General features: G+C 43.0%; 1 protein-coding gene across 26 annotated transcripts in view; it reads right to left on the bottom strand.

Moving 5' to 3' along the window:
- Positions 1-14,975, bottom strand: part of LARGE1 (LARGE xylosyl- and glucuronyltransferase 1) — a 634,395-nt gene that overhangs the window by 302,190 nt on the left and 317,230 nt on the right. For all 26 annotated transcript variants that reach the window (XM_015150011.3, XM_077948921.1, XM_077948914.1 and 23 more), the window contains 1 exon segment: positions 14,494-14,617. In XM_015150011.3, the coding sequence (XP_015005497.1) occupies positions 14,494-14,617 (124 nt within the window).

Raw genomic sequence — 14,975 nt, 5'->3', positions numbered from 1 at the left:
TCGGTAACTATTGAGACTATGTTTTAAAAATCATTTCTGTCATTAACAAGATGATTCATCTTACTTTTCTGTGGCAGAAGCTCTCCCAACATATATTTCTATCAATTTTTGCTTTTTGTGTATCTGGAAGTTTTCTACTTGGAAAATAACTTGGCTATTATATCCTCTAACAGGTATTAAGTGTATCAATTTAAAATGATTAGTTTTATCGAATTAAATATATTTTATTGTATTTGAGTTAGTCTAAAATTAACATACACCATATTGCTATTTAACCAAGAATTAAAGTTGCTTTCCAGTAATGGAAGAGTTTAAAGTATTTACATTTATTAAAATAACTGATGCTTGATTTTACTTCAGTAATAGTATTTTTATGCATTCTTTTTTAGCTTTGAGAAAAACATTTTACATCGTCACAATTCGCCCCTTTTAAATGGACAATTCAATTTAATAAATGTATACAGTTTGCAAGAACCACCACGTCAATTACTTTATAAAACAATTCGATCACCCTCAAAAATTCCCTAGTGCCCCTTTCTGGGTAATCCCCACCACACCACCCTCTGGTTCCTATTAACTTTGTCTTGCTTTCAGGAATGTCACACAAATGGAATCATTTACCATGTAGTCTTTTGGTCTGGCTTTCTTTCACTTAGCATCAAACCTTTTCATTGGTATTGCTGTATGTGCCATCATTTCATTCCTTCTCATTGCTGAGATATACCACAGCTGTTTACCAATTCTTCAGCTGATGGACAGTGAAGTCCTACGAATAAAGCTGCCATGAATATCCACATACAAGTTTTCCAGTGGACATAGGTTTTATTTCTCTTGGTTGAACACCTAGGACAGGAACCTCTAGGTCATACTGTGAGTATATGTTTAACTTTTCAAAAAGCTGCCAAGGCTGGGCATGGTCGCTCACGCCTGTAATCCCAGCACTTACATAAGAGGAACATTTCACAGTAAAGTTTATGGAAGGCTGAGGCAGGCAGATCATGAGGTCAGGAGTTTGAGACCAGCCGGCCAATATGGTGAAACCCCATCTCTACTAAAAAATACAGAAATTAGCTGGGCATGGTGGTGGGTGCCTGTAATTCCAGCTATTCGGGAGGCTGAGGCACAAGAATCGCTTGAACCCGGGAAGCAGAGGTTGCAGTGAGCCGAGATGGGGCCACTGCACTCCAGCCTGGGCAACGGAGAGAGACTCCGTCTCAAAAAAAAAAAAAAAAAAAAAAAAAAAAAAAAGAGGGTGCCAAGCTGTTTTTGGAAGTGGTATACCATTTTTCACTTCCATCAGCCATCAGTGATGTCAGGGAGTTGCAGCTGTTCCACATTCTCACCGACACTTTGTATTGTGAGTCATTTTAATCTTAGCCATTGTAGTGGGTGTGAAGTGGTATCTCAGGATGGTCTTTAATTTGCATTTCCCTGATGACTAATGATGTCATTATTAATTTGCATTTTTCAGGGATTTATTGGCCACCTCATCTCTCCTCTGCTGACATGACTCTTAAAATATGTTGCTCATTTCTAAATTGGGTTATTTTCTTATTGGTATAAGACCTCTCCATATATCACAGATACAAATCATTCCTCAGATAGATGCTTGGCAAATTCTTTCTTTCAGTCTGTAGCTTATCCTTATTAATGTAGCTTATCCTTATTAATGTCTTTACTAAAACAAAAATCCTCAACTTAGATGAAGTCCAATTTATCAATTTTTTTCTTATTTAGTTTGTGCTTTTTATGTCTTATTTAAGAAATCTCTCTGCCAGACATGGTGGCTCATACCTGTAACCCCAACACTTTGGGGGGCCGAGGTAGCAGGATTGCTTGGGCCAGGAGTTCAAGATCAACATGGGCAAATATAGCAAGACCGTCTCTTCAAAAAAAAAAAAAAGTTGTTTTTTTTTTTTTTTAATTAGCCAGGAGTGATGATAGCATGTGCCTGTAGTCCCAGCTACTCTAGAGGCTGAGGTGGGAGGATTGCTTGAGCCCAGAAATTTGAGGCTGCAGTGAGCTGATTCTGCCACTGCACTTCACCCTGGGTGACAAAGGGAGACCCAAAGAAAGAAAGAAAAGAAAGGAAAAAAAGAAAGAGGAGAGGAGAAGGGAGAGGACAGAGGAGGGGACAGAGGAGGGGAGGGGAGGGGAGGGGAGGAAACCTTTGCCTAACTTGAAGTCACTACAACTTTCTTTGTTTTCCTCTGTAAGTTCTACAGATTTAGCTCCTATATTTAAGTGTTAAGATTCATTTCAAGTTAATTTTTGTATGTGGTATGAAGTGAGGAGCAAGATTTATTTTTTCCCATGTGGCTATCTAATAGTTTATTATTTATTTCTTTTTATTATGTTTTTCTGTCTCATCTTCTTTGCTTCTTACCTATTTTACTTAGGCTTTATTTCATTGGAAATAATCATCACTAATCAGGTAGATCTAATTCTACTTATTTCATCAGGGGTCATGTCTGAGCTTTGCAGAAATATCTTACCCTTTTTCCCAGGATGAGCAAAGTGAAGAGTTAAAAGATACCACCTAAGTTACCCCAGAAAATCCCCTATATTTAACACCTTTTAAACCCAACTCATACTCTCCAGTGTGTTTTAAAAATGGATGTGATCAGCTTATTATTTGCGTATGTTCTGAGGGCAAATATTTTTTGGCATTTGCAATCAGCCTGGCAACTGACTTAAAACAATTATTTCCAGATCACTCTATGTGTAACTCAGTACACACTGTCTGCCCTTTATAACAATACCTTTTCATTCCTGAATATTCATTTTGATCACTTTTTTGGGGTGGCTTGCAAATAAGCTACAGTTTCTTCAAGAACAATACACTTGTGTATATATATTTTTTCTGTTTGTAAAAAATTTTTAAATCTATTTATTTAGAGACCAGGTTATAAGACTGGCTAATCTGTGTATTTTCTTGGTAGAGACGGGGTTTCGCCATGTTGCTCAGGTGGGTCTCGAACTCCTGGGCTCAAGTGATCCACCCACCTCAGCCTCCCAAAGTGCTGGGATTACAGGCGTGAGCCACTGCACCTTGTGTTTTGGTGTATATTTTCTGGGTTCCTGCACAGCCCATCATTTTTTTTCTGTTGCCTTATAACATCAGAGAACTTGGTTGGTATTCTCGGATCTCTGTCTATTTTGCTCAAAACTCTACAGACATTTTATCTGGACACCTACTCTTACAGTGCAAAAGCTGAGGCGGGATTTTTATTCTTCCAAGATAATAAGCTTGTCTCCACCCCCTGCCCTGGTATTACCATGTAGTGTGAGAAACCAAGCTCCATACCTTGTCCACAGCCATCGACAACCATATGTGTTACTGAGCACTTAAAATACGCGTGCCCAAAGTGAGATGTTCAAGATATATGCCAGTTTTCAAAGACTTAATATTTACAATCTGTAAAATATCTCAGGAATTCTTAAAATACTGATCACAGGTTGAAATGATACTACTTTGGATAAATAAAATTAAATAAGATCTATTATTAAAATTTATTGCAGTGGTTCTGTTTTGCTTTTCAAAGTGTGACTACTGGAAAATTTAAAATCACACAGATGACTTGCCATTTTATTTCCACTGGACAGTGCTGCTCAAGAGTCAGACTACCCAAAATTTATGTTTCGGTTCTACAATGAATTTGCTGAGCAATCTGAACAAGTGTCTTTCCTAAGCTTCAGTTTCCTCGCCAGGAAATAGTAGGGATAAAAAAAGATTATGCAGGTTAAGCATATTAGGTTGGCACATAATCAACTCTTATTAATGAGAATTATTATTCTTAAAAGAAGGATTTTGTTTTAATCCTTGCAATTCAAATAATTTTCTAGGGTGTACGCTAATGTGGGCAACTTATCACTGATTTTACCTGGATTGTAGAGGCTCCTTTTGATCTGCATGTATACAATTCTTTTCGGTGCTTGGCCATGTTCCTTGAGTTCCATCATCCTAGGGATGAAGCAGCCAGCACCCTGGCTCTTGCAGTATCTAGAGTCCATAGTTTTCATTAACTTTTTCCAACAACACCTCAGCCACTCAATCTGAGGCTAACATGCCAAAAAAAACAACCCAAAAAAGGGCCTCATCAAAAATACCAAATCTCTAACATCTCACTCCTCAAATCTAGCCTTTTATCCTTTCATAACATTTGGACAAAGACTCTGTGCTCATTGCAAACATTTCCTAACCTCATCATAATTTCCAGTTTACCCTGCCCATCGCTTTCTCATTTGTCAGACACCTCTGGTCTGTCTTTCTTTTTTTGATCCAGACTCCATCATTACAACCACACCCTTGAATCAATGAAGTTTTTTGTTTTTGTTTTTTAGATGGAGTTTTGCTCTTGTCGCCCAGCCTGGAGTGCAATGGCACAATCTCAGCTCACTGCAACCTCCGCCTGCTGGGTTCAAGCAATTCTCCTGCCTCGGCCTCCTGTATAGCTGGGATTACAGGCACCCACCACCACGCCCGGCTAATTTTTGCATTTTTAGGAGAGACAGAGTTTCACCATGTTGGCCTGGCTGGTCTTGAACTCCTGACCTTAGGTAGTCTGCCCGCCTCAGCCTCCCAAAGTGCTGGTATTACAGGCGTGAGCCACCAGGCCCGGCTGAAGTTGTTTTTTAACTCAAGTTTCTGGTAGGTAAGATTTGTGGTGCATGAGAACAGCACTGCAGGGAAGGCTCGCAAGAACGAGATTCTGGCATCCACTCCATCCAAATGCTGCTCTCCTTAGCAGCATTTGGTTAATTGCTTTGGCAAATTCCTTAGAAATAAAACATAATAAAACACATGTCCTCTCTGTAGCATCGAGTTCTTGGGAGGACACAATGAAAGTAGGTATAGGAAAGCATTTTTCTGTTTTTTAATTTTTAATTTTATTTTTTGTGGGTATATAGTAGGTGTACATATTTATGGGGTACAAGACATGTTTTGATACAGATAAAGTATTTCCTTATCAGGTGAATGAAGTATGAATGAGAAGACCACAATTAATAAGAATGAGAAGGAAACAACACTCAGGATGAGAAAAAAGGTGAGTTGGGACACGTCACTGCTTTTAAATGAGTTTAAGACTCTGAGCTCAGACCAATCGTAGCTCTAGGTGGGGCATGTCACATATGCGGATCTAGACCAAGTGCTGTGATCTGCAGAACCATGGAGAATGTCTCTATCTATGGGATGGAGACACAGTGGGGAGCACATTTAAGCAAGTCAGCAACCTGGAAGGCGTTTATTCCGCAAGCTGATCAGAAGACATGTTTAAGGGTCAACTGCCAACTAGGCTCCATACACTGTCATTTCGGGGACAGTTGAAGAAATGGAGTAGTGATTACTGAGAAGACAGGACTCAGTAAATGTGTCAGGTCTTCAAATAACTGGTTGACCCACACTGTGTAGCTCAACACATAGAAGCCAGGCATTTGTTGGAGGCCGGGACTGGCCAGATTTTGTCCAAAGGCTGGGCATGAACATAAATGTTACAGACCTTGCCCTCTAGGTTCCCTCTGTCCAGTAGAGAAGGCAGAAGAGGGAACAGACAAATGGTACACAGGCTTGCACTTGAGCTTCACTAATGCTCAGGTGGACCAATGAGGAGAATAAAAAAGATGAAGACTTCGCTAAAGCCTAAGGCGAATATTTCTAATAGAGTTTCCAAATATGGAACAGGGTCCTTTGGGAGGTAATGATCTCTTATCTCTGGAAGTATTCAAAAGCAGAAGATTAATGACCAATTCTATAGAATATTATAGAAGAAAGTGGGAGGTTATGCTAGATGACTGCCAAATTTCTTTCTAATTAAGATTCTATGCTTCTCAAAAGGGGACAAGACCCATTCATTAGAAGACTGTTAAATAAAGAAAAATCTGCCTGTGTAAAAAGTGAATTGAACAAATGACATAAAAAGATTATTTTCTAATGCAGATTAGAGTTTGCGTTCATTGTCTAAAATTTTCCATGTCCAGTATTTCACAGTCAAACATCAGTCTTATAAATACACAAAGGTATGCTTTCAAGTGCTTTATGCTTTTCCATGTCCATTCTGTAATCTTGCCCTCATTGTGTGAGAGAGAAAAGCCCATGACAGAGGCCAGAGGTACACTGCTGACCTTACGGAACCAGGCTTCACATTCAGGAACCACACAGATAATCCAAGAACCAATAAAACAATAAAGAAAATGGGAAAGTGGTAATTTTTCCAGACCTGCGCACAACATTTAACCTCTGTCACCCTGCCGAATAACACAGGACCACAAAGGAAAGAAGGAACAAGAGCATAAATCCATCAACTATTCTAGAAAAATAAGCCATAATGTAGACCCTCTGAGAGGTCAGCAGTCATTGTTGGAGGAGAAGAGGAAGGGTTGACATGGTGGGCTTAGAAAAGAAAAGATTTAAGAAGTTAATTACAGTCATCTTTAAATCTATGAAAGGCAGCCACATTAGGAACAAAAAGAAGAAAGCAGGATTTCTTGAGTGCCTATTATGTGCCAAGCACTGCTTTCCATTACGAATCCTCATTTAACTGCATTTAATCTTCACCAGTAAAGGAGAGCCAGAAATACCCATTTTGATAGGCTATTTATTCGCCTCTGTCCATTGCTCTGGGTATTAACACATTATTAGTCGTCTGGGGGATTCAGAAGGCCACACACACCTTACTTCATTTCTCATGTTTCTACAGGGTATCCCAGAGCAGAGAATGCCCTTCCATGAGACATATCTACATCTTCTGTCTTTCCTCTGCAGGCCCAGCTTCACTGGAACTGCTCCAGCCTCATGAGAGCATTTGGTCACAGCACCTGAAGTTCAACCATTGTTAAGTATGGTCCCCACTGAACTATAAACCAGGCTCAGCAGTCAGAAAACCCAGATCCCATTCTGGGAAAAGGTATGTGTTAGAAAGAAACATATGTGATATCTTGTTGGGCAATTCAGTTGCCCTTCTTTGCCTAATTCATCAACAACAACAACAACAACAACAAACTGTAAGTATTAAGCCTCCTTCCCATGCTAGAATCCTATGATTGATTTCACGTTCTCTTCAGTCTCTCCCAGAAGAAAATGTCCAGTATTCAGGAAGCATAGCTTCCCAGGAAACAGACAGGGTAGGCAGCAGCTTACCCACCCCCTACATGAGAGGAACAATGAGTCTGCCTCCTAAAGGATGGCAGGGGGGCTGAAAGATGACAGTAATCTAAAGACAACCTCTGCCATCCTCCATAGAGACCAGCACAAAGGCAATTAAGGATGAGTAGGAGGCCAATTTTTAGAGTCCACCCTCAATATTTTCTGCAACCACAGTCCTGAATCTCACTTCATCATCTTTCTGATGTTGGTAACAAGCGGGCTTCGAGTCTAAGAGAAAAGGAGATAAATTAGGGTTCCCAGCTGGACAGGTGAATCATGAAACAGCCACTGCCCTGCCGCTTCCCTTCCTGAGCTCGGGATCATGCGCACCCCAGTGATGGCATGGGGGTGACTTTCTGGGCCAGCTGGGGCAAGATCAAAGGCTGGTAGACATGTAGGGCCTTGTCTGAAAACTGGTAAGAAATGTTTTCCTGATTTAAAGCCAACTGTCTAGAGTGATGACTGTTAGTTTAGAACAGGATCCTTGGATGGAAGTGACAGGGCCATCCCTATTCTCAGCAGCATCCTTAGAAGGGCTCCCTTTTATCCCCTACAGGAAGTACCATTCCCAGCAGGCCTTCCACGCAGGGGCCATGCTTAATGTACTGGTTCTTCAGTAACAGCCAGAGAAGGAACGCCCCTTGCAAAAGCTCAGAGAGTCCTTGTCTAGACACAATAACAGTAACTTAGCTGAAATAAGCCACAGAGAGGGAAATAGGACATAGGATAAAGGGCACAGATTCTGGAGTCAGACAGTTCTGGATATTCACCCTGGCTCTGCCATGTACCAGCTACGTGATTTGGAGTTAGTTAACTCCCCATGCCTCAGTTCCTTTGTATATACAATGGAAATAATAACAGGACTTAGTCCATAGAGGTGTTGTGAGAAACAGACCATGAGAGAACCAGGTAAAACATGAGAAATGAAGTAAATGATTTTTTTATTATTATTATACTTAAAGTTCTGGGATACATGTGCAGAACATACAGTTTTGTTATATGGGGATACACGTGCTATGGTGGTTTGCTGCACCCATCAACACATCATCTACATTAGGTACTTCTCCTAATGCTGTTCCTCTGCCAACCCCCAACCCTCTGACAGGCCCCGGTGTGTGATGTTCCCCTCCCTGTGTCCATGTGTTCTCATTGTTCAACTCCCACTTATGAGTGAGAACATGCGGTGTTTGGTTTTCTGTGCTCGTGTTAGTTTGCTGAGAATGATGGTTTCCAGTTTCATCCATGTCCCTGCAAAAGACATGAACTTATCCTTTTTAAAGGCTGCATAGTATTCCATGGTATATATGTGCCACATTTTCTTTACCCAGTCTACCATTGATGGGCATGTGGGTCGGTTTCAAGTCTTTGCTATTGTGAATAGTGCCGCAATAAACATACATGTGCATGTATCTTTACAGCAGAATGATTTATAAACCTTTGGGTACATACCCAGTAATGGGATTGCTGAGTTAAATGGTAGTTCTGGTTCTAGATCCTTGAGGAATTACCACACTGTCTTCCACAATGGTTGACTAAGTGATTCTTAAGCAATAGATGTTAGACCACAGCCTGTGGGATCCAAAGTTATGGAAAAGAGGAATCTTGAATTCAAGTGCAACTCGACGGTCGTAACCAACAGTCATTTCCCAGGGGCTGTGGCCCGTGTCTTTCAACTTCCCTTAAGATCTCCAGCACATCCATGCCTACTGAATTATACAATCCTCTATCTCATGTCATTTCATCGGGGGAGGGAAAAGTCGAATATCAGCATCAGCACTTGTTAGCAGCCTAATCTTCAGCAAATGCTCTTCAACCCCGCACTTTAACTTAAGAATTATCTGTGAGATGGAGGTAATCATACTTCTCTTTCCAACCCCCAGGTTCGTCATGAGAAATGAGTGACAGCGCGCACCACTGACAAAGCTCTACGCAAAAATAAGTTCTCCTCCTGTAGACTGCAGCTGCATGTTTTGAGTGGAGTTCAGGGGAGAGGTATCTTCAGTCCTGGTAGCCTGTTGGTACCAGGACTTGGAGGCCGGAAACAAATGGGCCATGTACATATCGGGAAGACCAATGAGCATTTCACAGGCCACAGAGACAGGCAGGCTGAGCCACCACTATTTGCAAATCCCTCCCTAATTGGTCATTACAGAGAGAAGTGCGCTGGTCCACTGCGAATTTCCCACAGTTCATTTTTAATCATGCACCGATCTCTCACAAATTTCCTGTTCCCTATTCCTTCATTCTCCAGCACTAACAGATATCATAAGGGGCCCACAGGAGCATTTCTGAGAAATGCCATTTCCAACAGCTGTACCAAGTGATTTCTTGGAGCTGTATCCGGAGAGACTGTCACGTGTGTCTGCTGAGGGTACCGTCTGACTTGCTTCCTGAATGCAACTGCGGACCACAGCACAAGGCCATTTCTCTCCTGTTCTTTCTCCTTCCCTGAGGTCGTCTACTGGATGGTTCCTAGCGTACCTGTCATGGAAAGACACTCACTCACCAGTCCCAGAGCTGCTCCTAGGAGGCGAGCTGGTGCAAATGGAGAGGCCTTATCTATGCGACTTCAGGGTGGCTGGTGGGCAAACTGCTGGCTGCCCACGCAAGCCTCCCGGCACATAAATAGGCATTAGGAATGTGGTGACCCTGGGCTCCACCATGATAAAGAAACGTGAACTCCTGGGCCTGACAGTGATAGAGAAACTCCTTGCCACTGGTTTTATTATTCTTAGGGATCCAGCTCTAAATTCATCATGTGTCAGTCATTTAATAAACATCTTTACAAGCCAGTCATTTAGCAAGCATCTTTATAAGTTGTAGCACACATCTATAAAACTTCTTTGAAAAATGGTTTAGCAAACATCTTTAAAAGCCTCACAACAGGCATTTGGGATACAAAGGTGGTGAAATACAGACGTGATGCTGGTTTGGGAGCTTACAGTATAGGAGACAGACAGACATTTATTAGCTCATCACACAAAAGCATGAAATAATACCCTCTGTGTTGAGTTTACCGAAGAAATGTATGTGATTCTAGGAGAACATGTAACAAAGCAACCCCAATGAAATGAAAAAGGCAGGGAAAGTTTCCCTGAGTACATGTAACTTTAGCAAAAGAACTTGTTATTCATTAGCAATGGGGAAAAGGAAGGAAGTTGGGGAACAGTTTAACAAATAGAAGAAATCACCTGTTCAAAGGTGCTCTGGTGGGAAAGAAGGAGCAAAGTGAATCTGCAGGACTGGAGAGTGAGGAAGGATGCAAGTGGTGCGAGTACACTTTGGAAGGAGGCAGGAGCCAGAGTCTGCAGAGAGATGCGACTCGGTTAAAAACTGTGTGGCCTTGGCCGGGGGCAGTGGCTCATGCCCATAATCCCAGCACTTTGGGAGACTGAGATAGGCGGATCACTTGAGGTAGACGGATCACTTGAGGTCAGGAGTTCGAGACCAACCTGGCCAACTCTGTGAAACCCTGTCTTTTTTTTTTTGTTTTGTTTTGTTTTGTTTTTTGAGACGGAGTCTCGCTCTGCCGCCCAGGCTGGAGTACGGTGGCCGGATCTCAGCTCACTGCAAGCTCCGCCTCCCGGGTTTACGCCGTTCTCCTGCCTCAGCCTCCCGAGTAGCTGGGACTACAGGCGCCCGCCACCGCGCCCGGCTAATTTTTTTTTTGTATTTTTAGTAGAGACGGGGTTTCACCGTGATAGCCAGGATGGTCTCGATCTTCTGACCTCGTGATCCGCCCGTCTCGGCCTCCCAAAGTGCTGGGATTACAGGCTTGAGCCACCGCGCCCGGCCGAAACCCTGTCTTTACTAAAAATACAAAAATTAGCTGGGCCCGGTGGTGCGCACCTGTGGTCCCAGCTACTCTACTCAGGAGGCCGAGGCAGGAGAATCGCTTGAACCCAGGAGGTGGAGGTTTCAGTGAGCCGAGATCATGTCACTGCACTCCAGCCTGGGCGACACAGCGAGACTCCATCTGCAAAAAACAAACAAACAAACAAACAAACAAACAAACGCTGTGGCCTCTATCTCACAGCAGTAGGAAACCAGGGAAGGTTTTATCCAGAGGAAAAGAGTGGCATGACTGCACTTGTTTTTGGAAAGCTGACTTTTGCTAATGAGAGAAAAGATACGGGGGAGGAGAGGTGAGCAGTGGAGGGAAGAGACTAGTCTGAAAAAACACTTGCCATTGTGCTGGGGAAAGATCACAAAGCATGGACTAGGTAGGTGCAGCGGGTGGTGGAGCCACACTAGGGTGTGATGTGGTTAGACCCGGGGTAAGAGAAAGGGACAAAGATGAGCTCTCAGTTTCAGATCAGCAACTAAGCAGATGGCGATGCCACTGCAGAGGGAGTTGTCAGGATGGTGGAGTAGGCAGATCATGGCTTTGGGGTTGTTGATCTGGGTTATGTATAAACTAATACATAGACAGATGTATTATAATACATCTAATAGATCATGGAGTCAGGTCTGGGTTTCCATCCTGGCTTTGCCATGAATCCTATTATTATTATGAAAAAATTACTTTTTATAAATACTTTCATCCTCACTGTTGTACTGGATTCTGACAACGCTCTCAGGGGACTCAGGAATGTGAGAGAGATAGGTGGTTAATTGGCAGGGGAATAAAAAGCAGGTGTCAGGAAACTTCAATGGAGTCTTCAATAGTAGAGATCGGGTTAGAGGACAGGACTCTAGAGACAATATTCTTTTGAACATATCAGATTGTATTTTCTAAATTATCATTTGTTAAGCTATGAAGGATTCATTTCGGATGTATTAAAAAAAAAAAAAGCCAGCATGTAAAATAAAAGACAGCTGGTTTCCCTGGATTAAAGTAGGCATGACAGAGTCAGAGCATCAGTGTTTCCTCCCCTTCTCCCCTTTCATCTGAGACCTCACGGAAGGGGCTTCCAGGAGGGAATTCCAATCCACAGTACCGTACTCCTTCCAATTCTTGGCTGTTGATGGATTTCACAACAGGCCACACCACCCAAGGGCATTTTAAGTCATTCTGGCCTTGGCTGCAAGTGGAATGAAGCATTTTTAAGAACCTGCCATGTTGTGTACACTGGGCCATCTTATTTCATCCCTTCCTTTGTGGCTGACTCAGTCCCAAGCCATCTGAGAGCTGAGAGAACCAAGGTTCAAAACCAGTTAGAGAATTCTTCAACAGTAAACCAGGATTTGAAATTAGTTTTTTTCCCAATCACTTTGTATTTTTCCTTTTTTTTTCGAGAAAAAAAAATGATACATTCATTTAGCCATGATCTTACCGCTATGATCATACCACATCACACCACATACCACTACAATTGTACCACATGCCAGCTCTATCACCCAGGCTGGCATACAGTGGTTCGATCATAGTTCACTGCAGTCTTGAACTCCTGGGCTCAAGTGATCTTCCTTTTTCAGCCTCCAGAGTAGCTGGGACTATAAGTGCAGTCATCACATCCAGCTAGTTTTTTGTAGGGGCAGGTACCTCACTATGTTTCCCAGGCTGGTCTCAAGCTCCTGGGCTCAAGTGCCTCCAGAGCACCTGCCTTAGCCTCCAGAGCAGCTTCGACTGACTACAGGCGTGTGCCATCATACTTGGATAATTTTTAAAATTTTTTGTAGAGGTGGGGGGGGGTCTCACAATGTTGCCCCGGCTGGTCTCAAACTCTTGGGCTCAAGCGATCTTCCTGACCGCAGCCTCCTAAAGTGCTGGGATTACAGGCGTGAGCCATTACGCCCAGCCCACTTCGGTGTCTTCCCTGCGCAGGCTCACAGGGGACGCGGCACTGGACTCCGACCGAAAGAAAGGCAAATGGTGAATGCAGTGGCAGATGCATCCTTCGGAACCAGCTGCCGCTCCTCCTTCCGGGCTGCTTTTCCCCACGGTGTTGGCGCTAAGACCCTGGGAGACAGAGTAGCTTGCTTTCACCTTAATTAGCGCAGCAATTTGCTAAATTTTGTTTTTCCCTTTTTAAGAGTGTTAATCAATTTTAGCTCAGAATAGATTGGAATGGCACGCCAATTACCACGACAATCCCCAAATGCTAAATTCCGAACATCTCCATCAACCTCAGAGCCTGAAATATGTGAACATCGGAAACTCTGGCTGGCATGTCAGTGATCTATTAAAAATGTTATGGCTCTAAAATGAAAAGATAATGGCTTTCTGAGGTTTGGAACAAGCAATTTGCCAGAGTCAGCCTCCTGCTTAGGTGTTAAGTCCTTCCTAAGGTGATCGGAGACAGAGCATCAGTGTATTTCTGCAAAGTCACATGTTCCTCTAATCACAGCAATTTGTGAAATCCACAAGCATTAGCAGGTACCTACTACGCACCAGAAATACAGAAAAGAATAAGATGCGGCTCCTCTCCTCCTATCCCATTGAGAAGGGTCCAGTAGACAGAGAAGTGAACAAAAAATGTCTTCCTCTTTCCTGTGAAAGTCAGGTGTTTCTTAAGAGGAGTTGGCACTGCAGCTGAGTCCTGAAGGATGAACAGGAGTTGTGGCAAGATAGGTGGGAAGGGCATATCAGATGGAAGGAACAGAATAAGCAAAGACTCAAACACAGAAGAGGGGGCCAAGGGAACCAGAGGTGTGCTCTGCTACTTAGAGTTAAAGGAATAGTAAAGGTTTACAGGAATGCTAGCGACAAGACCGGAAGTAGAATCAAGAGCCAGAATATTCAGGACTTCTTAATCGGGCTGTGGGTCTCAACATGATGCAAGCGAAATGGTACCACAAAAAAACTGCAAGGGAATGAGATGACCAAAAAGGTTTCATTTGGTTGAAATCCCTCCAGCCTGGCATAACCTTTAATATTTATTCAACGGTGTCTTTTTAAAGCACATTGAAATATATTCTCACATTTGAGTCTCTTAATTATCCCCATGAGTTTGGTATTTCATCCACCTTTTCTACTGATGAGAAAACAGGTCCAGCAGAGGTGCGTGGTTTACTTTGTGTCTTTTGACCAGTAAGTGACAATACGCAGATTTAAACTCCAGCCCATGGGGGTCTGAGTTTAGCATTTACTTCACTGGGTAATAGAACTCTCTAGATGACAGCGACCATAGACCACTATCAGATTCTACACCAGGCCAATGGCCTCCAGCGTCTCCAGAAAGACTTGGTGGTCAAAACTCAGACCAAAGTGGATTCTGTGCACACAAAGTGGTTACTTTAATACTTTTGATAATAAAATCAGATTCTGGTGGCAAACAACCTCATTACGCCGTAGGCACTTTCAGTTAGGAGCTGAGATTTCTGGCATTGCTACGGTCTACTAAACCACAAGCAGTAACGCCTCCAGCTAGAGGAGATCACGGAGGTGCCTCCCCTCCTGCCCATACCTTGAGCTCGTCTGCATTGTAGAAGTCCACACGCACGGCGGGCACCATCCAGGTCTGGAAGAGCGTGGCCAGGATCTGCTCCGCAATGGAGTCGGCAATAAGGTGGAAGTGCAGAGGGTTCCGTCTGTGGGGAGTGTGAGAAGGAAGGGTCAGGAAGAGATGTAAGGTTCTTTGAATTACAGCTGCAGAAACACACTCTTCACAGTTCCTATGGCGGGGCTCGTTTCTAAAGGCAATGGTGAGAGTAAATCTGGCATGTTACAAAACCGGTACTCACCGGTGAGGCTGCAGGAGCTGAAAAGGAGAGAAGGCATCTCACCCAACCTCCGTGATTCAGAGAAGTGACAACCAACCGCCAATCACTACTGACACCCAATTCAGGCCAAATGCCATACCTGTTATGAGGATATTCATTTTTTTCTGAAGGGCGTAAGTAGAGCATGTGTTAACAATTTGGTCAACTTTCACATCTGCCACCTGGA

This window comes from Macaca mulatta, chromosome 10, assembly GCF_049350105.2.
Source record: "Macaca mulatta isolate MMU2019108-1 chromosome 10, T2T-MMU8v2.0, whole genome shotgun sequence".
NCBI lineage: Eukaryota > Metazoa > Chordata > Mammalia > Primates > Cercopithecidae > Macaca > Macaca mulatta.
The sequence above is the reverse complement of the archived record's forward strand: the minus strand, read 5'-3'. Positions and strand labels throughout refer to the sequence as shown.